Raw genomic sequence first — 26985 nt, 5'->3', positions numbered from 1 at the left:
GCATCCTCATCCTGCAGGCCACATGGGTCAACAGGTCCATGGGCCATTCTTTTTCTACCACCAGCCTGCTGACGACCTCTCCATCTGCATCTCAAAAAGTGCGGGTGCAAGAAAGGGAAAGAGGAGAAAACACCCCCAGAAAGCAGGTCTCAAGCATCGACAAAAATCAAAGAGAGGTGTGTACAGCACTTACTAAGCACTACTTTGGACTAGAAATCATTTCCCCTCCCTTTCTGGCTAACTGGACCAAGGGACGGATGGATTTGCCCACTTCTTATTTTATGGGACTTGAAAGACCCAGCTCTACCCTAACACTTTTTGACATCCCAAAATTAAGCAAAAACTCACAGATCCCAGCTTCAGGTAAATTCATCCAGACACTGCAGACAAGCTACTCATTTCTTTAAGGAGTACAGAAAAACCTCCACGCTGACTTACAAAGCAAGAACTTAATTCCTATTTTGCTTGCCTGGGGAGGACCCCAAGCACATCAACGCAAAAGAGAACAGGCAAATCACCGTGTTGCCACAGCTCCAACAATGCCTTTGGGGTGTCCTCTGTTGTTGCACCTGGTGAGTAGCCACCTAATGAGCTTGTTCCAATTAACCGTGCACACATCTACACACACGCCAGCTGAGGACATCCAACTTACAAGGCCATCTCGGCTGCCAGGGAGCTTCACGCATTTTCAGCGCAGCATACGACATAAACAAACGCTTCCCATGAGACTCGCGGCCACAAGCAAACCAAATGAGCACATCTGCTCAGCAGGGAACCAGGAACCCTCCGCTGGAAAACCAGCATACATTATCTGGGGCTTTACAGTCCGGTCAGGGAAGATAAAAGCTGGCTCTCCAGCCAGCTAGCTTGCGGCAACTCACTCCAACACGTCTCCCACATGGTGTCCAGCCACAAATCTGAGCAGGAACTGCAGAGCTCAGATATGACACCCCGGTGCGCTCCAGGCTCCAAGACAGAAGCGCTCTAAAGAAAGGGAACCGGACGCTGGGTGATGCTTCCTGCCTCAGAAGGCAGAACTCCAAGACAGACGTCAAGGTGAGACCCATCAGGGCTCTCATGCTTGGCCCCAGATGCACTCACCGGGCTGCCACCACGTGCTCCTGCCCACCGCTCCCCCACCTCAGAAGCAATGCCAGAGCCTCCCTGGCTCGGCACAGAAGTGACTCCTGCCTGCTGCAGGCAAGCAGCACAGCTGGAGCCAGGCTTCACACTCAGAGGACTTGACAAAGCAGCCACAGGTGCTTAGCAAGGGAAACCACTAGCTGCAAAGTGCCTTCATGGAGCTGCATGGCAGAAGCCACATGGAACCTGTGCAAAGCCTGCAAGCACCGCAGCATCCAACGCTGGCATCTCAGCCTGCTCTCAAACCCAAGCACCCTGCTCCCACACTCAGCTGCGTCCCTGCCATTGAACTCCTCTGGTTTTCCAGCCCAAACCTTTCCGCCCTCCCAGGGAGATGGAGAGGGCCAAATCCATTCCTCAGCCCTGCTCGTCAGCCCAGACAAGATTGTTATCGATTTGTTAATAAGTTAAGATTGATTGATTTTATTTGATTGATTAATTGATTTTATAAAATCATTTAATAAAATTAAAATATAGAAGGATAAGAAACAAAATCTTATAAGAAACTTATAGCTGCACAGTAAAAGCTGCTATGAGATCTTCCGTACGTCCTGTACCAAGGCTAGAAGAAGGGGCTGGAACCATTGTTAAAACTTAGGTAATAACTTTAGGGTTGAAAGGTTTCTTTGTATTTAACCAGTCTTCTGTATGCAGAGGTGTACTGAAATGTCAGAATATGAGATGAATGGGAACTGGGGAGAGTCGACTGGAACAGCTTGTGGTTACCTGCCAAGAAACTGTGAACTTCAGTAAAAGGTAATTCCGGCAGGGGGAGATCGCGACCACCGACTCATACACCACCTACCCAAATTGCACCCCAGACCCATTTGTAGACCTTTCTAAGCTCTACTGCACAGAATCGGATATGGGAGGAGAGTATGTTAATGATTTACGTGAAATGTTATGATTATGCATGAATAATTAATGAATATGTATGAATAAGTTCTATATATGGAATCTGATTTTGGGACCTGGCGTGCGTTGATCGTGAGAGGACTCGCTCACGCACCCGGCCGTTAATAAAGAAGTGTCTGCTTATCTACATCACATTGGTGTCGATAAGTTCTTCATTCCGAGATTTCGGTAACAAGATCACTTCCAGATCTCCTAGCAATGCTGCCTCCAGAAAGCAAGTGAGAAAAAGCTTGATCTGCAGGCTAGCAGCTAGGATGCTTGAGAGCTAAGGAAAACCCTTGGCTGGGGGGGCTCTGCTCCCTGGGTTACAAAGTCTTTTAGCTAATGACTCATGTGCAGCACATAAGGAGCCTCTGGAGAAAAAAATCAAAAAGATCAGGACAATCTTCAAGGTGACAGAAAAGGATCCGTTTCATGATGTGGGCTCACAGCTACTACAGAGATTCCTTGAGTCAGGTTAGGCAGAAAAGAAGGGTCTGCACAGGATCATCCTGCTCCCAGGCGAGTGTTTTGGCCATGAGCTACATTAAGGATAAATAAAAGCACCTCTTCTCCTTAGGGCAGCAGTATTAACCTCTGAACACTGCCTGGCTCACGATACGGGCTAGGGACGTACAGCCAAAGTATCTGCAGGCACAAGGCAGGGCTTCACGTCTTGAAAAGTCAGAAAGCTCAACCAACGCAGGCACAGAGTGGCCCTTCAGCACCCGTGAGCTTGGCAAAAGCTGTGCTGAGGAACACTTTGACGAGAGCACTTAGATATGGCCCTAAAGCATCCAAATCCCTTTGTGTGCATGTCCAACAGCTTCCCTCTATAAATGAAACTGAACCGCTCTCTGATGGTACTGTGCTCAAACAAGACAGGAAATTAAGAACAAACAGCAAAATCCTTAATGCCCACTAGGAGAAAAAGGGCAGTTTGACGGAAAGGCACAGCTCTGTCCATACAGATCCTGCAGCTGTCACCATGCCATGTGCCAGTGCTCCTGTTTTGAAGGACCCCACGTCACTCGTGCTGCAGCACCAGCACCAGCCTCTGAGCCGGTCTGACACCAGCCGATTGCTCTCCAGGCAGAGGCTGGGGATGGACCCGCACACTGCGCTGCAACACACTACACCCAGCTTTTCTGGTAGGAGCACAGACTGGTGGCTCAGTCTTGCTTTGGCATACACAATAAATCCTCTTCTTGCTTCCGCAAAGATAAACCATCTCTCTCTGGAGCAACTGCTTAATTTGCTTTTCTATTACACTTTGCTGGAAGAGCAAGACAAGGAGATCCGTTAAAAGTGAGAATCAGGATGCTATTGAACAATTTTGTTCAGTTAGACCATCTTGCCCTGTTCAGGCTTCAGTAGCATCATCACATCTCTTGCTTAGAAATCACCTGCTTACCTATAATTACCATATCAACAGCATCTCAAGGAAGCCAGGAAAGGAGAAGCAGATTTTCCAAGACTACTCTTTTGCCCCTCCAGCCCGCTGCTAAGTGGTTGAGTGCTTTCTAAATCAAGCCTTGCTACGCAGGAAGCCTCACCTGTCACCTTTATATTCCAGTCCACCTCTAATTTATCACTTTGATTCTGCCATCCTGCAATTTATTACAAAAGCTCTACCATAGCCGAGATAATTAATAGGAGCCTCATGTTATACCTTCCTGTTAATTTCTTTCAATAAACTTCAGCTGCCAGCTGACAGTGACAGCAACCAAGCTCACTTCCAAGGGTCTGCTTGGAGATTCCCTAGCCTCACGTACCATCATTTACAGTAACTCTGGTTCCTGCCTAAGTATTTACAGTACTATTGTCCCTTTCCAGGCTGCCTCACCCAGCATTTGATCTCGGCTACCCTAGCTTTGCAGATTTGCAACTCCCTCTTTATTTACTCTTTTCCTGGCACCTGGATCGCATTTCATAGAATCATTTAGGTTGGAAAAGACCCTTCGGATTGAGCCCAACTATAAACCTAACATTGCCAAGTCCACCACTAAACCATGTCCCTAAGCACCACGTCTATGTGCCTTTTCAATACTTCCAGGAACAGTGACTCAACCGCTTCCCTGGGCAGCATGAAAAAGCATAAGACCAGTAATCTCCATTCTGATGATCTGCAAGAATTTGTTAATCCACCCTTTAAGTGCACACCAAGATGGAACAAGGGACACTGCCAGCAGCCCTAAACACCACTCACTCCCCTTGTTTCTGCACCATCTCTTAGTTTCTGCACCATCAACTCGCAGCGCACAGCACAGGCTGCACGGTGTTCACGTATACCCACCAGCTGCCTTCACCTGCCAGGACCCTGAGAGCTCGGGCATCAGCCCAGTTGTCCAAAATGCTCCTACGAGCCTTAATCCAACCCAAAGTGTTAGAACCTCAGTCTTCAAAACTTCCTCAGTGAAAAGTTACATATATTCATGCCCAGTTGTCACACAGGAGTTTCTACCTCTGGCAGAGCATAAACATTAACTCAGTTTGAAGACACCAGAGTGGAGGCAGGGAAACGACCAAAAGCAGAAACACAACCCCCCAAGCCGGCCTGGGCTGGCTCCAGCCTTCTGCCTGCTTCTCCAGCACACACACACACATTACTGGCTGCCAGAAGAGTAAATATTCTGCATTTTCTGGATTGCTGCTGTAATACTACAGCACTGGCTGCGACCCCAAGGTGTTACAGAGGAAGCTTTGGCTTCACCACCAAGTTACTGCTCATCCTTCAGTGAAGGGGTGAGGCTGGACAGCCTGTTAAGAATCATCTGCTCCCTCCTGGAGCGCTCTAGCCTCTGCATTTTCTCTAGATGTATACACAAATTGCTTTTTCTCAGAAAGTCACCTATGGATTTAAAATGCAAGGAAAGCAGTGAGCTTTGCAGTCACTTCTACCTGGGCCATCTGTCCGATTTTTCATCGCGAGCCTTCACAGCATTTTGTAGACAGAGCAAGAACAACTCATCTCACCCCTCATTTACAGACGGGGCAACACAGGGAGAAAGCAAGATGAGGAGGGCGAGAGCAGCAGCAGCTAAGCAGGCAGCTTCCATCCCCTCCACGGTTAACCCAGTCCGGATGCAGGCACACCGACACCCCGTGGGAATGGGAAGCAAGGAAGAACCGAGTTTTCTTTCGGGGAGCAAAGCTCGCTCCCTGTCCGGCTCGGGAGGGGAGGAGAAGGGGCTCCAACTGCCGGTGCCTGACAAGGGATGTCTGCAGCCTCCAGGTGCCTCAGGAGCCCCCCCCCTCCCTCCACAGGCAGCCACATCCCCCAAACCCTCCCCCCCTTGCAGGGACACAGACCCCGCCGGAAGATGGGCACAACGTCCTGCCGGGAGGCGTTTGGCAGGAGCCGTGTCACCCCGGCCCAGGCACAGCCCTGCCTCTGTGTCCCCGCTCCGAGCTGCCCCCAGCTCCGCTCCCAAGCCCTCCCACCCGCAGGTGGCCCCGGCACCGAAAGCCACCCGCCACCTCACCGGCGGGGCCGCAGGGACACCCGCGCACTCCGCGCACTCCCGGTCGGCGCTGACAGCCAGCCCCTTGTCCTGGCTGCCACTTCAACGGGGACAGTGGCTAATGCAGGGGCAGTGGCTGATGCCACCGCGGCAACGGCAGGGACAGTGGCCGATGCCACCGTGGCAACGGCAGGGGCAGTGGCCGATGCCACCGTGGCAACGGCAGGGACGCGGAGAGGCACAGCAGAGGGCTGCAGGGATGCTCAGCACCCAGCCGGCTCCCACCCAGCCTCTGCCAGCCCAGGGGGACCCACAAACAGGAGCCCAGCTGTGCCCAGCTACCACACCAGCTCACGGCTTCAGCAGGGAGCTCCCACTTACCCCTGCCCCAGGGCAACTGGAACCAGCCGCGCTTCCCTGCACTTGCTGGGCACAGGCACTGCAGGTGCCTGGCTAGCACAGCCTGCTCTCCAAGCACCAACAGCAGCTCAGGGAACGCGTGCAACGCCCACAGCAAGCATGCAGCCACACTGCCTCCAACACACCCTCCCAGCTTCAGCACAGCCACAGCCCTGCCCGTCTCAGCACAAAACACGGCGGCAGCCCTTAGAGAAATTCATGGCAGGACCCACAGGGTTTCCCCCGGGGCTAAGAAAGCAAGCCAGCACTCCAGACTCATCATCCAAGAGCCACACGCCATCTGGAAACACCCACTATGACAACAGATCCTAAAAATCAAGCCACACAACCCACAGAGGTGCCAGCACTGCCCTCAGAAGGGACCAGCTGCTCTTCTGGCCTGCTCACTTTGGGATAACTTGGAGCCCAGCTCAAGCAGCTCACCTGCTGCGCTGCCACCGCGCCCCTCGCAGCCTGCCTGCGGCAGGGCTCTCGGCGCAGGCTCACACCCGGGCACAAACCAGCACAACTGACCTGTCCTCGGGGAAGCACCGCAGCCAGCAAACCCTGCTAAGCACAGCATCACACACAGCTCTCAACTCTTGACAGAGCCCACAGGTGCCCTTACGCCCTCGCTGAGGAGCTCGGGCACCAGGCACACCGGTGGTCCATTCAGACAGATGCACTTCACCTGGGCGCCTCTGCCCTGCCCTTGTGCAGGGTCTGACACAGGGCTCGAGGGAGGTCACTGCTTGCTGAGTGTTGTTTGAATCCCTCACGTTCCTTTCAAGGACACAGAGGCTCCTCCAGCTAGGAGGACAGAACTGCTTCTTTGGCTGGTGAGACCACAGGGGAAACATGGAGCTGCGTAAGATGGCAAATGAGAGCACTTCCAAATCAGACAGCTGGAGACTTATTCCCACTTCAGAGTGAGCATCGCTGGTATTTCATCAAGAAGCCAAGCAGGACACCTCAAAGCCTGAGCCTTGGGCATATGCCATGGGATCGCAGAGTGTGAAATAATCATCCAAAAAGAATTTGTGTTGTATATTAGTCTTCCCCATACTTCCTTCTCAAAAAGGCTTCTGCCCAAGTAACTGGACCTCAGAAGGCCCACAGCCATTATCGCACTGCACCTGGGAACACGAGCATTGCAATCCTGGGTAACTGCAGCCCTTCAGGCAAGGCTCAGCCTGGCACAGGAAAGGGACACGGGGCCACGTCTGATCCTCAGCACAGTCTTTTCCAAGGACTGAGCAACAAAACACGAAGGCATGCAATAAAAAGGCACCCCGATGTGCAGCACATCACCCTCCGGTGCCTTGCACAGCCAGGGCTCACCCTCCTCCCTCCGGACTTTGATCTCAGAGTTACACGCTACCCGTGGGCCACTTCACTTTTAGCCTGTGCTCCCTGCACTGCCACCGAGATGAGCCAGTCATTACTTGGCAGAGGCAAACGCAGGGCAGGGAAGCAGGGAAGGCAGGACCCACCATTCTTCCCAGCCAGCGCCTTCCTTCGTCAGCCTCCGATCACAGGTCAGCTTGCTCACCCCCATTTTACCACGTGGACATTGCAATAGGGTTAGTTCACTCTGTTTTCTCGTATAGGTTAAGACCCATCGGGATCTTAGAGTTTTCTGCACAAAGTTTAGCCAGTTTATTTTTTTTTCTTAGACAGGTTCAACCTAAAGTAAAGCAGAGTTCACAGTACAAGAGAAGCCTGGGACAGGGGAGTTCAAGCGTGCTGGACAGAGAGAAACATGCTCAGTTTTGGGGGGCTTTTTTTTTGTTTGTTTGTTTTTTTAATGCATACACCTTGACTTCAAAGCCTTTTTCTCCTTTGCTCCTCTTCCCACATCCCAACTCTCACATGTAATGGAGGCAAATCTATCTGCTGTTGCCAGACCCTGGGCTGGACATACCCACGCCCATCAACTGGAGGGCAACTACACCAGCGCACCCACAGCAGCACAGCTTGTCGCTGTGGAAATCCCAACTTACAGCACTGAAGAGGTCATCGCTCGGCAAGAGCACGCCAAGATGGTCTGCAGGAGCTACTTCCAGCCACCCAGGCTAGAGAAGCACAGCACCCAGAGGGCCCCAGCTCAGACAGGCTCTTCAGCCTCCCTGCAGTGCCTGTCACTGGAGGGAGAGCGTGGGTCCCCCTTGCACAACCCGCTCCCAGCCCCACGGGAGGCAAACTCCCTTTGCCAGGGCCTTTAAACACCCAGACAAAAACCCTGGCAGGCAGCAGGGAAGAGATGATGCAGCCCCGTGCAAGGGGAGCTGCAGAGACCCTGGTGATCCAGCAGAAGGGGACCCACGCTCTCTGCTAAAGGCAGCTTGATTTGATTCGCTCGTGTTTTGCACGCAAAGCCCTTGGGGTGCTCCAGCATTTTGCAAAACACGCACGTTCTGCCAAAGCTGCTTCATTTCTGAGGGCAGGGAAGGTGAACAGTGCAGACTATTCTTTTTTTCTAGCTCACGGGGACTTTGAGGGATAGGAATACACTGCATTCCCAGAGAGCAGGCTGGGGAGATGGCACGGCTGGTGTGTGCTGTCAGCCAGCCTGCTGGCAGACGACAAGAGGGAGGCCACAGCCAGCTGGTCTTGCAGCTTTTTCACCAGAGCCACGGCTCCTGATGGCTACAGACACCAGACAGCCCTGCCAAGCTGCCATTTTCGAGCAGCCACGGACCTGAAGTTACAGTCGGTATGGGTGCCCACACTTGGCGAGCCTACACACATGGTTCAGGATGCCCTGCAGGATGTAGAAGACTGCAGCCACCGCTTTCTGACCCAGTTCTGGGCTTCGCCATGCTTGGAGATGGAAATGTAAGGCAGACCACCCCTGTCACAGAGCTGGACGCCCAGACACACAGGCGGAGCTGAGACAGGGAAGGGGAAGGACAACCAAGTCTCTTCCAGGCTTCTTCCCCGGGACAGGGCTTAGCCACCTCCCCTGGGGGAGACGCACACTTTCAGGAAGAGCCCAGAGGCTGAAAATCACAGCACCATCCAAGCTCACGACCATGGACTTGGGGGTACAGGGTTTATATCACTGCCCCCTCTCCGTTCTGTTCCTGGGGTCCTACACAGCCAGCTCTGCTCCCGCAGGGACCAAGCCCCTCCTCCCCTGCCAACACCCCCCCTGCCCCAGCAGCTCACCTCTGCTCTCCTTCACAGCATCCAGCTGCCACCATCCAGTTCAGCTGGGAGCCATCCCTCCCGGTTCACACTTGGCTCCCAGCTGGCTGCCTGCGCTCCTGACAGACACATGCCCAGCAGCACAGGCTGCAGCTAGTCCCAAGGAAGCAGACAGGGGATCACACTCGTGCACAGCGCAGCGCACAAGCGAGCCACCCTGCTCCATCCTAGCGGGGTCTGACCAAACCAGGCTGGTGGCCCTGCTCTCTTTTAGAGGCACAGAGAACTTGGTTCATGCAGGGAGCTGCTCCACCCAGGCTGAAAATCCTTCCCCCCAGCCCCGGGGAAACACTGTTTACACAGCTCTTCTCCTCCTGCAGAAACAAAGGAGCCTACAGCCGCGGGCAAGAGCAGGCACCTTGCATTATTAACCTCTCCTTTGCTGCAGCGTTAGAAGGACACAGAGCACCGTCAGCCAGCACCCCCCAGAAGCCCTGCTGCGGGCTCCGAGGTCAACCCTGACAGCACAGGCACTCTCCAGCTTCTGAACACCAAAACCCCTGCACAGGGTCTGAAACAGGCACATCAGAAGCACCTTTCCTGTCATCATTGCTGCACCCACGCCATCAAACCCACAGAATAACTGGACACGGCTGCTGTCTTGCAGAGGACACAGAGCTGCAGCAAAGGCAAAGAGCTGCAGTGAGGATCCAGGGAGGGGGGGGAAGTGCTGCCACAGGCAGCTTATACGAGGGGGTGCAGAAGGAGCCTTCACTACCCCCATTTTAACCCATGGAGGAAGAACTCCAGCGCTCGGTTCAAGAAAGGACTGACTGCAACACTCAATCATTTTAGATGCTATCAAAACATCCTCTAACAAATAACTGCAGTCAGATCACTTACCCACTGACACCTGATGAAGTCCCAAATAGGCAGCTCAGTCTTCTTGAGCCAGAACAGGCTTCGTATTTGTTTCCCGATGAGAAAGAAGGAAAATCAAGGTGGCTCCTTTTGTCCGTGTTTCCCCTGCCGCGTTCTGAGCAATGCAGCCCCCCACTGTAGGGGAGAACAACGATTTCATTTTGGTTTTGGTAGCACAGACCTGAACGCACAACCCTGGCTTTGCTGTCCCCCTTTTTATACCCATGCTGGGAACCCATTTCGTTTTCTCACTTTGTTTAGTTTACATCTCACTTCCAAACTCTGAACTGCTTCTCTACTTCTTCTCTGAAGCAAGACAGCATTTCAAATGCCTGCATTTTTGAGACATTAACTGTGCAGTTACTTGCAGAGTAAGTTGTTCTCCTCCCATTGCTTTTTTAAAACAAAGCAAAATCTTTGGCCCTAACAAGTGTGATGCCTCCTAGCTTTTCTTTTTCCTTAATACTATGACACCCTTTAATGCAGACAGCTGTCTCTGTGTACATGCAGAAGAAAATTTACAAGCCTCAAGAAGTTAATCACAGTTCAAGGGGAATCTCTGACATGGAAGTCAACAAGGCAGTATCCAAGGCTGCGACTGCCAGAAGACAGTGCCACAGGGATGGATAGATTCCGGATAGAGGTTCAGACCTGACTCTGCAAGGTATCGGCACAACATCTCAACCTAGACAAGAAAGGGTACAGCTGTCAAGGACACCCATATCTATGCAGTTACAGGATCGGTCAAGTAGTTGTTCCTGGGGCTGACGCTGCCTTAACCCCAGCCCTCTTGGCCTCCTGTTTCCTCTGGGCAGCTAAGAGCCATCTAAGCCCCCACGACACCGAGGACAGAACCATGCTGCAGTACCACCACGCTGTAGGAGCGGGGCTTAGTGGTCTGTCACAGATGCAGAGCAGGAGCAGTCCCTCCTCCCTCACACCCAGCTCTTTTCCTCAGCTAGCAGGGTCCTGCCAGGGCATCTCCCATCCCGCCCCATACTGCGGGGCACCACAGGCTGGGGACTACCAGCCCCTCCTCTCCTCCACCCGACATACCCGACCTCCCTCAGAGCCTAAGCACATGGCAGCTCTCTACTGCTTGGCATCACGTGCATTTAAAACCATGGCAATACCCAAGCACCCACGGCCCAGCAAGATCCTCCCACGGTCGGCTCCAGAGACCACGTTAAACGCCACAGACGGTCCTTCCTCCAACTTCTCCAGGCCAAGAAAAAACCCACACGGCCTTAACCCAGTCCACAACAGCTGGGTTGGCATTTGCAGCTTCTGGCACCACTTGGCAGTTCCATTTGCAGTAGGACTGCTCTCCTCGGCTTCACAGCAAGCTGGTCATCCACAGCCCCAGCCGATCCTAACCTCTCCTGCAAGGCACTTTCAAACACCAGCATCTGCTTCTGTGATCTGAAGCAAGCGAGAGGGAAAAATCAGACAACACAGTGGGACACAGGGAAGGGACAATCCCAGCCCATGACACATGTTTCAGCCTGAGCCCACAGGAGCACCTGGCACCATCACAGCAGCTACAAAGCACCATCGGGTGTTCAGAAGCGGTGCTGTGAAAGGAGTAGCTTCTTTTATTTGTCACTTGTGAAGCGCTGAAGGGACAAGCTCATCTCCTGGCTGCTGCCGGGCCAGCTGGCGCAGCTCCCTGCAGCACACAGGGCTGCGCTAAGAGGTGCTGGGGCACTCGGCAGGCGCCACCGCTGCTGTGCAAGGAAGTTAACCTGAAGCAGGCACCAAGGAAATAAAAGCAAAGCTGAATGTGGCCTCACCTGCTCTGGGCAGTTGCCTTCACAGGCCCAACACAACCACAAAGGCACACTTTGAACTCAAGCAAAATCCCAAAGCAATTGCCGGTTTGCTCAGGGAGGGACTGCTGGGTTACCTTTTGCTTAGACAAATATTTGACTGCATTTGTAGCGGAAAGTCTTTTGCCAAAAAGACACAGTTTTGTTAACGAGCAGCCACGCAGAGGCTGCCCTGCGCTGGAACCCGGGCCAGGGCTTTCTGATTTTTAAACAGGGCACCTAGTGCATCCCTTAAAAGAGCCTCTGGTCTCTGCCACGGAGGCGCTGTCAGACTCTACAGCTTTTAGGGGATCAAGGTCTCCGTGCCGACTCCCAGCACATCACGTTTTGGCAGTGGCAGCACAAGGGCAGGTTTTCATTTTCCATATAGAGACTGTTGAAGCTGAACTGCTGAAATGAGCTCCCCGGGTTCTTCCTTTGAACCTCTTCCCACCCTTCACACGTCCCAAGAGCTCTCATGAACCGAAGAGCCAGCAGCAAAAGCAGCCCCTGCAGATCTGCAGGAGCGGGCTGGAAACTAGGACCACGCGTGGCAATCAGTTAGCTGAGGGGAATGTGCTGGGGCTTGTCTAGACAACAATTAACATGATGAGGCATGTTTGCAGAGCACAGGGGAGTGGGAGACGGAAGGCGCCAAGGAAAGGTAACACCTTGTGGTTAATTGCTGGTAGTTAACCACCAATCAGGGATTGCCTAGTATGCAATGCTTAGCTTCAAGAACCAATTAGTTTAAAACGCGCAGCTTCTGAAAGTGTATAAAAACGCGTGCTTCTGTACAATAAATTGACATTTGCTTGCATCAAGCTGTGTCCCGTCTCTTCATTCGCCGCAGAGCAACCTCAAAACCATTTGTGGGTCTCTAAGACCAGGAAAGACCGACTGAGTCAGCTACTAGTAAGCAACAAGTTACAGGGTTTTTTCCGCACCACCTCACACTGCATTGTGCCCTGGGAAGCAAAGACACCATTCCGAAAAGCAAACCCCCACCTGCCTCCTGCTCAACTCGTGCCTGAGACAGGCTTCAGGGGGTGACCTTGGGCAAGGCCAACTGCACAGAGCTGTTCCGAGTGATGGTGGCATTACTCCCCTCTCTTCCGAGAGGGAATGCATCTGTCGGAGCCCGACGATGCTGCCACGGCCTCAAGCTGCAGCCAGGCCTGTGCTGGGCCTTCACTGCTCTCAGCCCTGACCCTCACCCATGGACGTGACGGCCCAGTAGAACTGCAGACCTGCCCATCCCTATGGACCGGCCTGGTGATCTGCACTCTTGGCGCACTCTGCTTACTGTCCCCAGAACTGTCCCCAGAACTCTTCTGCTCTTCTTGGTGAGGGCCTGTGGGGCTGATCCCTGGCCTGTGTGGTCACAGACCCTGCCAGCCTTGCTGTGGCTCTTGCTTTGCCCTTCCTCTGCAGGACAGCCTACCCCTGATGTGCCCTCGCAGATACTGCTGTGTACGTAACACTTCCATCTTTACCCCTAAGAGCTACATCAGTATTACAGTCGCCTACTACTGTGACCATAGAAGGAACATCAAAACCCAGCCAAATAATTTCAGAAATACAGCCAAGAAAAAAGTAGTCAAAATCAACAACATGAAAAGAAGTATAAAGAAAGAACAAAGGTTACAAAAGAAAAACCACCACAATAACCTAAACAAAATAAAGCTCACCTTTGTTCTTAATCTGCCGATTTCATTGACCATTTCAGAATACCTGTTCTTCACTTCTCCCTGCAAATTAGGCTGGGACAGTCCCCCTCTCTCCTCATACACCCTTAGTTCCTTCGTAGCTCTGCTCAGCAGCCTCTTCAACCTGCACTGCAAACTAGTCATGAAAACAATGAAGCAAAGGAACAAAACTGGACTTTTTCACATACTCTCATGTAAACAGCACAGACACCGCTTGCTTTATCTTTAATGTACTTGACACACCAGGAATCACCAGGAAAAAACAGTATTCCTGTGCCACATACACTTGGAGAGTCCAGATTTCACCTGAAAAGAGGAATGAAAGACTCCCTTCTTCCCAGGAGAACTGCAGGGCAACCTGCATCTGCAGTTGTTTTGGCAGCTATTGAAAACTAGGGGCTGGTGTACAGAAGTACCTTGCAAGAACTAACACGAGGCTGGCATCTGCTCACAGTTAGGTACACCTATTTTTACACTAAAGTTTAATAAAACATGACTTCTACGCAGGGATACCTCTTCACCACGCTAAAAAGCCGTACCTCTTACAGTCTTTCTGCAGCGGAGGTTTATTTTCTTTTCTTGGTCCAGACATAGTTCAGCTGGGCGTTTCAACTCTACCAGCTTCTTCACTTCCTTTCTTTCACTCTCACACTTTCAAAAGAGAAAAGAAAGATGTATCACACACACAGAGCACGGGAAAAATACCTACGTACAGTCTGTGCATCTAGCGCTCTCCACAGAGAAGCTGCTGGACGTCTCTATCTGTTAGCCACGTCCCACAGAATGCCATGGGACGGAATTCCTGAGGATATTCCATCCCTTCAGGTTTCACATCAAACAGACCAATATGTAACTACAGAAACAGATGCCCTCGCTGAAGCAAAGGCCATCCTCTTCTAGACATAACAGGTGGAAAAGATGCTGGAGAACACTTTTGGCAGTGCCTCTGCTCATAGTAGGGATTACGTAGGTATGCACTTCATGGGAGAACACGGATTCATCCAAAGCTTTCATGGGATCTTCCAGCAACCAGCAGGCAGGGGCTTGTGGAGGAATCTGATCTTTTGGAGTTCTTCAACATTTTATTCCCCTCAGCCATTACCTCCACCTCTTCTGTGTGGGCATTTACTTAGCCACATGCTGGTTTTCCTCCTCTTGGTGTTTTCTCAGCCACACCAGAGGAGAGCCGGCAGCTGTTTTGACTTTGTACTTCCATTTTCCCTCTACAGAAAAGGAGAAAAGGGGAAGGCTGTCCCTTGGCAACTGGCAGGCGCTGCTTGTTTCCCAAGCACTCGTTCATTTACCCAGCATTCCTTCAGTATGTTTTCCTGCAAGGCTTTTAAGCTCCCGCTACGCTGAAAACATACAGCAGCTCCTCCACACACGCACTGGAAACATCACGCATTTTAAACCTGCCCAGAAACCAAGGGGTCAGAAGATGACCACACAAAATCCAAGGAAGAACTGGGAACTGTGGCCTTGCTCGATGTGCTCAACTGATAGCAAACCACACTGGGAACTCTTCCCAACAGAGCCACTCCAGAACTTACACAAAGACACCCATCTAGCTTTTATTTGCTTCCTCCATGACCCCCAAACGATAAGGTACTCGCAGCCTGAATGGCAGGGATAACAGAAAATGATATGTAAGAACCTGACCAGAAGGTGCATGTGGTTCTCCTGGGTATTGGCTCGGTGCCTGGAGAATTTTCTGGGCTCACCTGTTGCAACAGTTCAGCCTTCTCCTCGTCCAGCTGAGCAACGCGCTCTTCAAGGTGGGATCTTGACTTCAAGTGCTCCTCCCATGTGCTGTGCAAGTCCTTGGATGTCAGAGCCAGCATGTTCTGCTTCTGCGTCTGTGAAAGCAACAGTGGCAGAAGAAAAAGTAAGGTGGCCGGAAAAGACAAGAGCGCAGGAGAATGCAGTAACTTACACAGAAACAGGCCTAAGCTCTCTTCTCCCCGTCCAAGACCTATGGCCAAGGTTGATGTGGAGTGTAAAACACACCTTAGGAACCATAACCAAGAACAGCAGCTGGAGCTGGTGGGAAGAAGGAATACTCTAGAAGCGACAGGATGAGGTTACAACTTTGGGGGATAAGATGACATGCACACACACACAGAATCACCCTACAGCTTTCCTGCAAAGCTCCTCTGGTTCCCTCTATACTTCAGTTTTCGTAAGAACACTGCAAAAGGTGGTGCAAAAGGACAACATTCGCTCCTACTTTCAACAGCTACACTCAGATTTATTCATATAGTTACAGACATTAAGTACCTTAGTTTTCAACTTTTTTTCCAACTCCTTTTGCAAGCGCAGCTTGTCTCTCTCCAGGTCACTGTGGTAGCGCGTAGTAACTTCAAGTGAAGCTTCTGGCATAGATTGCTTTTTAAGTGCATCAGCAAGCTCCTGCTGCAGTTGTCCAAACATGCCCTAACGAAACAGTTAAATGAGCATGAAGAAAGTTCTAAGAACATGAAATACGCCTTTAACTTATTTTGTTATACAGTTAGACCTGTCTAGATTGAACCCAAAAGTATGAAATTTTGCCTGCCACCAGCAGGCATCTGCACAGATGATGACCTCTCATCATCTTTCTCAGCTGAGCACCTTTGACTATCAGCAGCTGTTCATGAGGATTTCTGTTTCCTAACACATAAAAAAGGCTCAGGTATTGTTCTTCCTTGAACAATACACAGGAACACACTGCAATCGGGTATTTTTTCCTAACAAAACCCAAAGAAATCTGTTGTGATCCAAGAGCCACAGTTTGACTGCAAATATTACTCCGGTGACTGAAGGCAGGACTTTGTGTTAGATTGTTCTTTGTTCTGTTTCTTCACTATACAAATACAATTAAATGAATACAAATATCTGAAAGCTCCTTTGAGATACACTTTAAGGGTATGTTGAATCACATCCTCTTGTAGTCTTCTTACTCAGCTCGTTTTAGAAATACTGATAGATTAGGTTTACAAAAATCTGGATAGCTCATATATATATATAGCTATATACATATACACACACACACTCTCTCACATGATCTTCAAAAGGAACCCATTATTTTGGTAGTAAGAATACAAAGCAAGTCACAGTTCACAATGATTGACAGTACTGCTGGAGTGTGGCTACACATCATAAAAGAGAAAGCTTAAGGTCACCGTCTGACATGAACTTTGAGGAACAGGCAGGCCCCTCAGAACCCTCAAAACACATACAGAAATCAACAGCTGGACATTACTAATACTCTTCAATCTTGATAGCAGCTTACAGAGAACCTATTTTTTCCCCTCTATAGAAGCTTCATATAAATCTATCCCCAACCACTTCACTTCTCTGTATCTTCATTTCTCAGCCCTCGTGTATTGGATGGTTCCTCCTTTTATACCACTCTCATTCATGTCATCAGTGCAATACTTACATCAAAACCATCCAATACTTAAGACTATTCTATAGGGCATAACATGGACTAAGGAAAATAGATGGAAAAAAGTTCTAGAGAAGAATCACCTTTCTTGATCAAAGCTTAGACTTGGATACCTTTTTTCTGTTCTCTGCTTAGATCTGAGGACTAATATCCCCGCTGCCAAAACTTTCCGCAATTCCGAGGGAAACATAACAAACCAGAACAAATCAGTATTCTTTGGTCCCATGCATGTAACTTGCACCGGATACATTGTAGGAACAAACTGATTTCAAGAACGGACAAACTTTAAATTGTTCTTTCTACGCATATACTTTACCTGTCTTTCTACTACGTCAGTCTCATATTTAAAGACTTGTTCCCTTAAATCAGTACACTTGGCATTTAAATCCTTGTTTCACTCTTCTATTAGATAAACTTGCTTTTCTGTATCAGCTCTAAGTTTGTTGAAAATGTCATTAAAACGGTCCTGCCCATAATCCACTATTTTTTCTTTCATGATCCTCTTGTTCTGCATCTCTTCCCATTGCTGATGGAGTAAAAAGGTTTTCACTCTGGAGCTGGGCCAATCGCTCCTGCAAGGACTCCTGTTTTATTACAGGTTCGCTTACTGGATCTTTCTCAAGTTGTCGAGCATGATCACATTCCTGTGCCCGACACTGGCCTTGACTTAATTCTTTTTTGTCATTTCTAAAAGCAAAGCTTTTTCTCTGAGCATTTGCTTCAACTGGTGAAGCTCATTTTCTAGCCTGTTAGCTTTGCTTTTAGCTTTACACAGCTGCAGAGACAAGCTCTTGTTGGTTTCTTGCACGTCAGAGAGGTCACGATGGAGCTCGACTTGCAAGCAAAGGCATTCATCACGTTCTCTGGGAAATCTTCGTTCAGCATTGCTTTTTGATGACAAATGAAGTTCAAGTTCTTGAACTGCAGCGTTCAGGGAGGAACGAAATGATTCAATTTCTGTCTCTAGTCTGTCTTTGCTTTTGTTTGTCTGCTCAAGTTTGGAAGTCAGCACTGCAGATTCTGTCTTTACTAAGTCCAGCTCCGCGTTGAACTGAAAAAACATTTGTCTTAATGCTTCCTTGTTCAGTTTAAGTTCCTTTTTGAGAGCTTCATTTTTTTCTTTCAAGGTCTCATTTTCCTTTAAATATTTTCCTTGTTCCTCCTGGTGCCTAAGTCTTACTTGAGTGAGTTCTAGCCTTAGCATAGCAATCTCATCTTGTAGTAACTGATTCTTGTACAACAGATCCTGTTCTCTATCAGTGCTGGATTCCTGAATGACAGGGAAAATGAATAAAGAGCCAATTGGGAAATGAATCTACAAAAAACCTGCAGCAATAAACTGCATTTTAACATTTCTAGTACTGAAGCATGACTTCAAAGATGAAGTTTCAGGCAATAAGCTACTCTGTGAACCCATGCACATGTACAATGTACGTACACAACGGAAGTGCAACATATCCTTAAAACCTAAATGAACATCCCAAATACACAGTTTCGTTTTTTTCCCCCCCTTAAACCAGCAACCAAAGCTTTTAAAATGACAGCGCTTTCTTGTATGTGCATGCCTTTATAATACTGCCTTTAAGGTTGAATTAGTTGTGCTACAGATCTGGTAAAAACAAGGCTAGAAAGGGTAATTTCCTTCTCAAATGTCTTCTGAACACTTATCCTTTTGTATTACTGAAAGTTAGCTATAAGACTCAATCACCCCCGGAATGCAATAGTCCTGTATATTTCCTCTTTATTGTATGTATAACTTTTTTCCACTTAAACACATTCACCCTACATTTATTGGGCAGCACAGCCAAGAACAAAAAGGCTTCCAGGCACTGCACATTCTTTAGGAAATTCAGTAAACTCTTTTCAAGATCTTTTTTAATACAGTGTTTATGATTGCTTTTTCTCCTCCAGTTACTCTGACTCTTACAGAGAGTTGAATTCATTGCTGATAGTCGATCATAAAATTTTAGTTATGTGGAGGTGGCAAAGAAAGGCATACTTGAAGTAAGTTCAATAAGGGAATAACTAATTTAAAAAAAAAAAGCAATGGAAACACAAACACTGTCAAACAACTTTCTTCCTGGTCAACCTTGCCATAGGTAGCTAGGTGTTTCACTGCTAGAAAGCCTAAAAAGCGATGACAAAATGTCTATGAAATGGAAAATAACAGATAGGTTAAGAAACGGGGTAAATAGTGTCTTCTATTAGTTTCCTACTTGCACAAGTAATTCAGGTACATACAGGAGTGATGCTGCTTTCCAGAACTTTTAGACATAAGAGAAAACAAGAAAGGTATTTACCCAGGTAAGTTACACGGGTAAACAGTAAATAAACCATCAAGAAACAGAAAAAGCTATGTAAGATTTATTATGACTTTAAAACAAACATGGTGAAATTTGATTTATTAGAAAAAAAATCTGCTTACCTCTGATTTTTTTCCTATAGATCTTCTTGTCTCTTCTTCTAGTTCCGTTTGTCTCCCAAGGTGGTTGTTCAAAATTCCTTCTTGAAGGGCTCTGGCCCTCTTTTCCTGAGAGAGCTGTCTCTGTGTTTCATCACGTTCCTCTTCAGCCTACAGTAATACAATAAAACTGCTTGCATCTTAAGAAAAAACAGAGCTAGCAATACATCTTCCCATTCTCCCTTGCATACTTGAAAACATTTTTGATTCCCCACCGTTATGATAATCCACCTATAAATAAAAAAATTTAAATTTTCTTAGGAAAATTTAAGAAGGCAAAATACAGGATGTTTTGTAGTAATTCAAAAAAAGGTCAGGCTTTGCCTGAAATACAAATGAAACCTAAATTTTGAAAAAGGAAAAAAGGAATAATAAACTGCAAAGCAAAAAAAAAAAAAGAACAACCCAATTGTGAACCAACTGTACTCTACTGTTCTCAAAATTTGACAATTGTTATCCAGCGCCTCTTCCGTGAACAAAGCGCCTCCTTCTCTAGGCATACTGGAATACAATTGAAAAGAAGCAGAAAATAAGACAAAGAGTTTAATTCATTATTTAATATACCTGTTTCAAGAGCTTTCTCAGTGTTCTTAACTCCATTTCTGAATTCCTAGACTGTAACTCAAGTTTCTGTTTCTCCTCCATCTCTTTACAATATTGATCTTCTTTCCTTCGGAGGTCTTCTCTCCTTTTCTCACACAGCACTTCTACTCTGAGCCTCTTTTCTTCTTCTTGTTTCAAAGAACATCTGGGATTTAACGGAGTATTTGAGAAACAAAAGCACTGATATAAAAGTAGATATTCCACATGATGGAGTTGCAGAGACAACTCAAACCATAAAAAATGTTAAACGTTTTCAGAGTTCATATTTTTACTGTACTTTTCAACTTTTTAAAGAATTCTAACTTTATTCCATTGTGCATGGTATCAGTTGTACAAGATACAGAAAAAAAACTTTGAGTGATTTATCAGTTATTTGTAAGTTTGTATAGGGAAACACACACCAGTGTGCACACTTCTATAATAAAATTAAAAAAACCCATCTTCATATTACAGCCATTTTGCTGAAAAAGGAGTTTGTTGTCTCATCAGATCAAAGCATCGCAAACTTTTACTATGGTTAGTATACATTTTCTTAGTATACTGAGCATTGCCTACACATTACGGATTCAGTGACCAGAAGCAACACTGGTGAATCAGCACGCCACTTATCTGTGGCAGACCCAACAATTTTTCAGCAAGCCTTCTGTAAGTCTAAAACAACTGCTGACCACAGGCAGAACAAGCAGCTTCTGTTTACTCCAGAAGGATGTCAGTGTTCAAAACCAGATTCAGAAATGCATGGGGTTTAAGCTGAATACGATTAAAAACAGTTTTAAACCTCAGTTGGATCTACCTCTGGGAGAAACTACAGCAATTCCATTTTGAAGCTGACTTACAAGGAAAGCCTTATGGAAGGTCAGCTTCTTTACCAACTGAAACAATCAGCAATAAGCACTGACATGGTAAAAAACGGTCCATGGTGTGCCCACGGTACCCAAACAAGCAAGCAGCTTTGTGTTTGATCATTATTTTGACTATTTTTTCCCATATACTCGCAACAGTGAACAAAAAAATAAATTTAAAAAAATCGTCAACGTAAGGGAAGAACTGCCAATTGAAAGCCTGCTTTAGAAATTCTGCAAAACAAGAATCAACCACCACTAAAATTACTTGAAAGACTGACAGAAGCATTTGTATTTGAATGGTGTATATTGCAAGGAAAAAGCTTTACATGTAATTTCTAGTGTAATTTCGCAAAAAGTTGCGAATTAAAAATAAATTTAACGCTGCTTGGAGAATTCACTTAGAATGAAAATACTACTTCTTTATACTTGACAGATGCTTGAGGATTTTGAACACCTGCTGAAGTCAAACCCAGGCCAAGCTGGGACCGGCCTCGTCTTCCTCGTACTCCCCTCCCCCGCGCTGGGAGGCCCAACTCCCCCAGGCCCAGCTCCCACAGCCTCCCCTCACAGGGCTGGTGCTCCTGCCCCCGGGCCAGCCCGGCATCTCCCTGCCGACCTCACACGGGCTGGGCAAGATCTCCTGGGCTGGGCGGCCAAAAACCGGACCCCGGGCTCGAGACACAGCTCAGCAAGCCCTGAGGAGGGGTGGGCACTCACTGCCCCCAGTGCCCTGGCACTGCTGCCCCCCAGACAGCCCAGGCCGCTGCGGGCCGCCCCAGCTGCCAGCTCACGGTGGCTCCTGCTGAGCTCGCTCTCTGCCTGGGCCGCCTGGCCCTGCTGGGCCAGCTCCCCAGCCACGCCATCCCACCGGGGATCACCACAAGGAGATCTCCCCTCCCAGGCCAGGGCTCTGCAGTTGTCCTTGCTCAACTGCCTACGGTGCCTGCTGGCCACCCCTGTCGGACGTGATGTCAACAGCGATGAGAAACCTCACGCCTCCGGGTCTAGCTCAGGAGTGTGGGGAAAGGGGCAATCCCAAACTTGACCCTTCCAACAAACAAACAGGTAAGCAAACAAATGCTCTAAGCTCTGGTTTGACTTGCACTGGGTGGAGTTACCAGAAATCCTAGTATTATAGGCCAACTGAAGCTGCAAGGACAAAATGAAAAAAAACCAAACACCCAACCATCTCTCAAATCTCTCTTATAAATCTGATTTCCCTGTATACACTCTCTTGCTCTTTTCTTGCTAGAAAACAAAGTTAGAACAACATCCAGAAGACTGTACATGGAGCTGGTATCCGGACGTTTTTCCCCTCTCACATTATGTACTTCATAGCATAACTGGCCCACGGGATTCAAAAAACCCAAACCCAAAAGCCTGGAAACTTCTCATCCTGTTGCCTGCACCATCAGTGTCTTTCGGAACAAAACCACTACCAAGATAATACATTATCAGACCACAATTTACATACTTAAGGCTTTGGATATCCCTTTTCCATTCTGCTTCTTGGTGAGCCAACACGGATTTCAAATCTTGAGTCTTCTCCGCTCTGAACTGTGACTCCTCCCTTTCGTCTTCCAATTTCCTTACTTCTCTTGAGAGCGCTTTATACTGATTTTTCTGACGTTCTATTCTCCGTTCATATTCAAGAAGTATGTTTTGCATTTTCAACAAAGTAGCAGAACCTGTTTTGAGACAGAAAAGACACAAAGCTGCACAAATACTGCCCAATGTATAAGCTGTTCAGTGCTTTGCTGTATTAGGTGCAGGTGGCAGGTTAGTGGGAAGGTCCCTGTGAGAAGCCAGGGGTCGCCCCGTGCTGGACATGGACGGTTTCAATGGACCCACCGCAGGGCACAGCTGAGCCTCTCAGCCGTGCTGGCAGCTCCTCGGGAAAAACAAATGTAGGAAAGGGCAAAACCACCACACGGGCAGAGAAGGGGAAAAGCATGTGAAAACCAGCCCTGCAAACGAACACCCAGGTCAGCGAAGGAGGAGGGAGAGGTGCTGCTCCAGGTGCCAGAGCAGAGATTCCCCTGCAGCCCCGGAGAGAACCATGCTGGAGCAGATACCCACAGCGCAGTGCTGCGGAGGACCCCGTGCCAGAGCAGGCGGATCCTTCCCGAAGGACCTGCGACCCATGGAGGGCCCAGGCTGGAGGAGATTTTCCCCAAAGGACTGCAGCCTGGGGGAGGACTCACACTGGAGCAGGGAAAAGGGACGAGGAAGGAGCAGCAGAGAAACTGCTACGTCCCGACTGCCGACCGCAGCCTCCCCGCGCTGCCTGGGGAGGTGGCAGGGAAGGAGCGCGGCAGAGCTTGAGCAGGGGGGGTGCCGACGTGTCCTTCTCAGGTTTGGGGTCTTTGTTTCTCACTATCCAAATGTATTTTAATCGGTGGAGTCTGTTTTGCCAGTGACAGTCCCTGGGAAGTGACAGCCCTGCCTTCACACTGACCCACAAGCTTTTTCACCCCATTTTGTCAAGGACGGGCAGTGGCAGCACTGGGGGGGGAGTTTGGCCTTCGGCCAAGGTTAACACTTGCCTAATGAAATTTTAGCATAGTTTAAGAGCCCTAGTAAGTGATGCTTATGTTTATATAATGCCTTGTGCATATATGCAAGCATCTTATGACAGTTGAAATTTGTTATATATATGTACTTACTATTTTTAAGCAAAGCCATTATTTTGCTGTACTCTTTGTCATTAGCTGTTGAGGGGTGTGCTGGTTGTGGCTGGGATAGTGTTAATTTTCTTCGCAGTCGCTGGTACGGGGCCATGTTTTGCAGTTGTGCCGCAAACAGGGTTGGTAGCACGGGGATGTGTTCGTTACGGCCCAGCAGCGCTCACACAGAGCCAAGGCCTTTCCTGCTCCTCACCCCACCCCACCAGCGAGCAGGCTGGGGGTACGCAAGGAGCCGGGCCGGGACACGGCTGGGACAGCTGACCCCAGCTGACCCAAGGGATGTGCCATGCCATGCGGCATCATGCTCAGCATATAAAGCTGGGGGAGGACGAAGGAAGGGAGGGACATCCAGAGTGATGGCACTTTGTCTTCCCAAGTATTTGTTATGCGTGACGGAGCCCTGCTGTCCTGGAGATGGCTGAACACCCGCCTGCCCATGGGATGTGCTGGATGAATTCCTTGCTTTGCTTTGCTTGCGTGCGTGGCTTTTGCTATTAACCTGTTTTCATGCCGACCCATGAGTTTTCTCACTTTTCCCTTTCCGATGCTCTCCCCCACCCCACTGGGGTGGAACAAGTGAGTGGCTGTGTGGTGCTTAGGTGTTTAGGTGTGGCTGGGCGTAAACCACATCAAGGGGATATAAAGAAGAAAAAGCTCTTGCTGACTTTTGATGACCGCATTAGAAGGAGCTGAACTGTACTTTGCAAGAAACTGCTTCTCCAGCTCTGACTAGACAGAGAACCAATGATAACGTAAGGCACATCGGCTGGTAATGCAGGCAACATCTCAGGTCAGGTGACAGTTTCACAGCTTTTGAGGGGGATCTCTAGTCACAAAGAGATACTATATCAAAATATGAAATTAAAATACTTAGGAGCGCATACAAAGAAATCATGTTTTAAGGGGAACTTGTAACAGCTGAAGACAGAGACTTGAAAACATACCCATATGAACCACACCAAGCTCTTCCAACAGCAGCATAGTCTCCTTGTAGGTTGAAGCTTCCAACCGGACATCCTCTGAAGTTGGGTCAGATGAGTGAGTTAAACCAGGGCCATCAGTTACTTCCATTGGTATGCTGACCTACAAAAAATACAGTACTTTCTGTAATTCCACTGTCTAGTATTACAGACCATTACAAATGCATGAATGATTCATTCTCTCCTTCACAGCCCACAGATTTGTCTCAAATACAATAAAGCTGCATACCAGCAGCAATTTGTACATCTGGTTGATCACTACATAAACACTGCTCCCATCTACGTGATTAAAAGCTGATAGAGACTGTTTACCAAGAAACTAGTTTTACAGTACCTCGTTCCTTTCACTCCTGGGTGTTGCTGCAGGTCTAGAAAACAGAAATATATTTCAGTACTGAAATGCTTACTTTGCATTATGAATAATACCTACAGTAGCTTTGAAAACTTAATTGCAGAACTGAATTAAACTAAAATCTGGTATAGTAACTTTGCTAGATATAGTTCAAGACTGAAACAATTATTGTGTACTATTAATGTCTACTGGAAGGCTAATTTTTCCGCAAGATATTAAGCAAATAGTTGAAATAACTGTTCCCTAAACTTCACGCAAAGTGACAGAAATCTTACAGCTACAGACATGTAGCTATACGGTTATGTGCATTCCCTGTTTAATACCAGGGGTTTAGCTCTCTTCAGTACCGAGAATCCTTCTCCTACAGGTCAAAGAACTGTAATTTTGGATTCTCTGGTGTCCTGGGTCTGGCTGGGATGCAGTTTATTTTCTTCACAGCAGCCCACACAGGGCTGTGTGTTAGACTTCTGACCAAAACAGTGTTGATAACACACCAGATTTTTAGCTAGGGCTGAACAGTGTCAACAACTTGCTCTTTCTCACTTTGCCACAACCCACACAAGTAAGTTCAGGGTGGGCAAGAAGTCGGGAGGGTACGCAGCTGCAAGAGAAAAGGTGGAGTGGGGAGCAGGGCAAAAAATCCTGAGATACCTGCCGTGAAAAAACCTGAGATACCTCACCCTTTTTAAACACATGAAATACTTCTATGCCTGTGCACACACACTCATGTAATGAATCAGAATTTGTGCACGTGACCTTATTGTTAACTTGGCCAGCATGTTCAAAAGCACTCTAAACAAAAGTGAACTGTTTGTCAACACAAAGCGCATCAGGTGGTCACAGGAAAGAACAAGAAAGAACATCAGGCAGTCACATGAAAGAACAAGAATCTTCATATGCATCAGGTTTACAAAAAACCAAAACACACAACAAAAACCCAAACTTGCCTCTAGCTCTCAGGCCAATTTTTATCATTAAGTAAGTTTTATTTTCAACATTCCTTACATGCATACCTTCCTTCATCCTCAGATGTTTCACTGGAAGTGCTCTCATCCGGTACTTGACCATGATTGCCACTGGAAGAGCTCATCTGCTGATGAGCCCTCTGCTTTGAAGGCTGTCTTTTACCTTTCTTTGCAACTTTGGCATTCAGGGCAATTTTACTGCATTACACAGAAAGAAAGAAAGAAATCACCAAGTTACTAGGTTTATAAAAAATATTTCTGTGAAACAGACATTAAGATGATGTCCAGAAACAACTGAGACAAAAAATATCTATGATAAAATCACAGACTTGACTGTAAAGATCATGGAATACGCCCAAGTATTTAAAACCCTTCCCCTAGGAGTGCAGGGGACACGTGGAATCTGAGCTAGATCCAGGTTAAGCTGGACTATATCCAATAGCCACGTTACAGAAAGCACCTAGAGCAGAGATTCCTTTGAAGGACAGACAGAAAAAGCTCCTGCTTAGGTCTGCATAAAAATACGTGTGCCTTCTTTAGACTTTTGAGATTGGTTTGGTAATATCATCTTTTCCCCTCTCCTGACAAAGGGCATATTAACTTAATGAAAAGGAAAACACCAACTGCACGGAGATCACTAAAATCACCTAGAAAAGGGAGTAGTAGCAAACCCCAAGTTCCTACTTTTCTTTTCTAGGTGGCCATTTCCTACAAAAATAACTGCTTTTTCCAGTCTTCAGTTCTGGTTTTGAAGATGCATTTTACCTCAGTGTTAACATGGAAATCACAGGAATTTAGGTGGGGGTTTTCTTTTGGTTTCCCCTTTTCTTTTTTTAGAGCAGGCCATAAATTTGAACCTCCATCGTGCGCTTCATTTTGTCAAAAAAGAATTTTTCTTCATTTTTTGAGAAGCAGTGGACTACTCACTATGGCTTTCACCACTGAGGAAACTACTTCAACTACCACAGTATCAGAAAACCTAAGACACTTACATAGTACTACAAATAAGAATTAGAGATTATTTCCTTAGCTTACCCTTTCATTGGCACTTTACTCAATTTTGAGCTCTCCCCAGATGAAAAACTTTTTGTCTTTTTCTTCTATCATGTTTTCATTCTCCATTTTCAAACAGTCATTATTCCTTACAGTAATCTTTTGTTTCATTTGCCGATTAGTG

At 47.8% G+C, this 26985-nt stretch overlaps 1 protein-coding gene and 1 long non-coding RNA gene across 2 annotated transcripts; both read right to left on the bottom strand.

Annotated features, from left to right (window-relative positions):
* Positions 1 to 15801: 15801 nt before the first annotated feature.
* On the bottom strand, positions 15802 to 19526 carry LOC129735216 (uncharacterized). Its single transcript, XR_008730611.1, has 3 exons — positions 19341 to 19526; positions 17232 to 18185; positions 15802 to 15921 (listed from the first exon to the last, which is right to left on the bottom strand). It is a non-coding gene; the product is annotated as an uncharacterized LOC129735216 (long non-coding RNA).
* A 342-nt stretch (positions 19527 to 19868) lies between these two features.
* LOC129735208 (ankyrin repeat domain-containing protein 26-like) lies at positions 19869 to 24582 on the bottom strand. Its single transcript, XM_055700558.1, has 4 exons — positions 24456 to 24582; positions 22299 to 22512; positions 19941 to 20124; positions 19869 to 19877 (listed from the first exon to the last, which is right to left on the bottom strand). Exons 1-4 carry the CDS (start codon positions 24580 to 24582, stop codon positions 19869 to 19871), a joined length of 534 nt encoding a protein of 177 aa, XP_055556533.1.
* Positions 24583 to 26985: the final 2403 nt, after the last annotated feature.

This window comes from Falco cherrug, unplaced genomic scaffold (assembly GCF_023634085.1).
Source record: "Falco cherrug isolate bFalChe1 unplaced genomic scaffold, bFalChe1.pri scaffold_58, whole genome shotgun sequence".
NCBI lineage: Eukaryota > Metazoa > Chordata > Aves > Falconiformes > Falconidae > Falco > Falco cherrug.
Note: the sequence above shows the minus strand (reverse complement) of the source record. Positions and strands in the feature narration are given on the sequence as shown.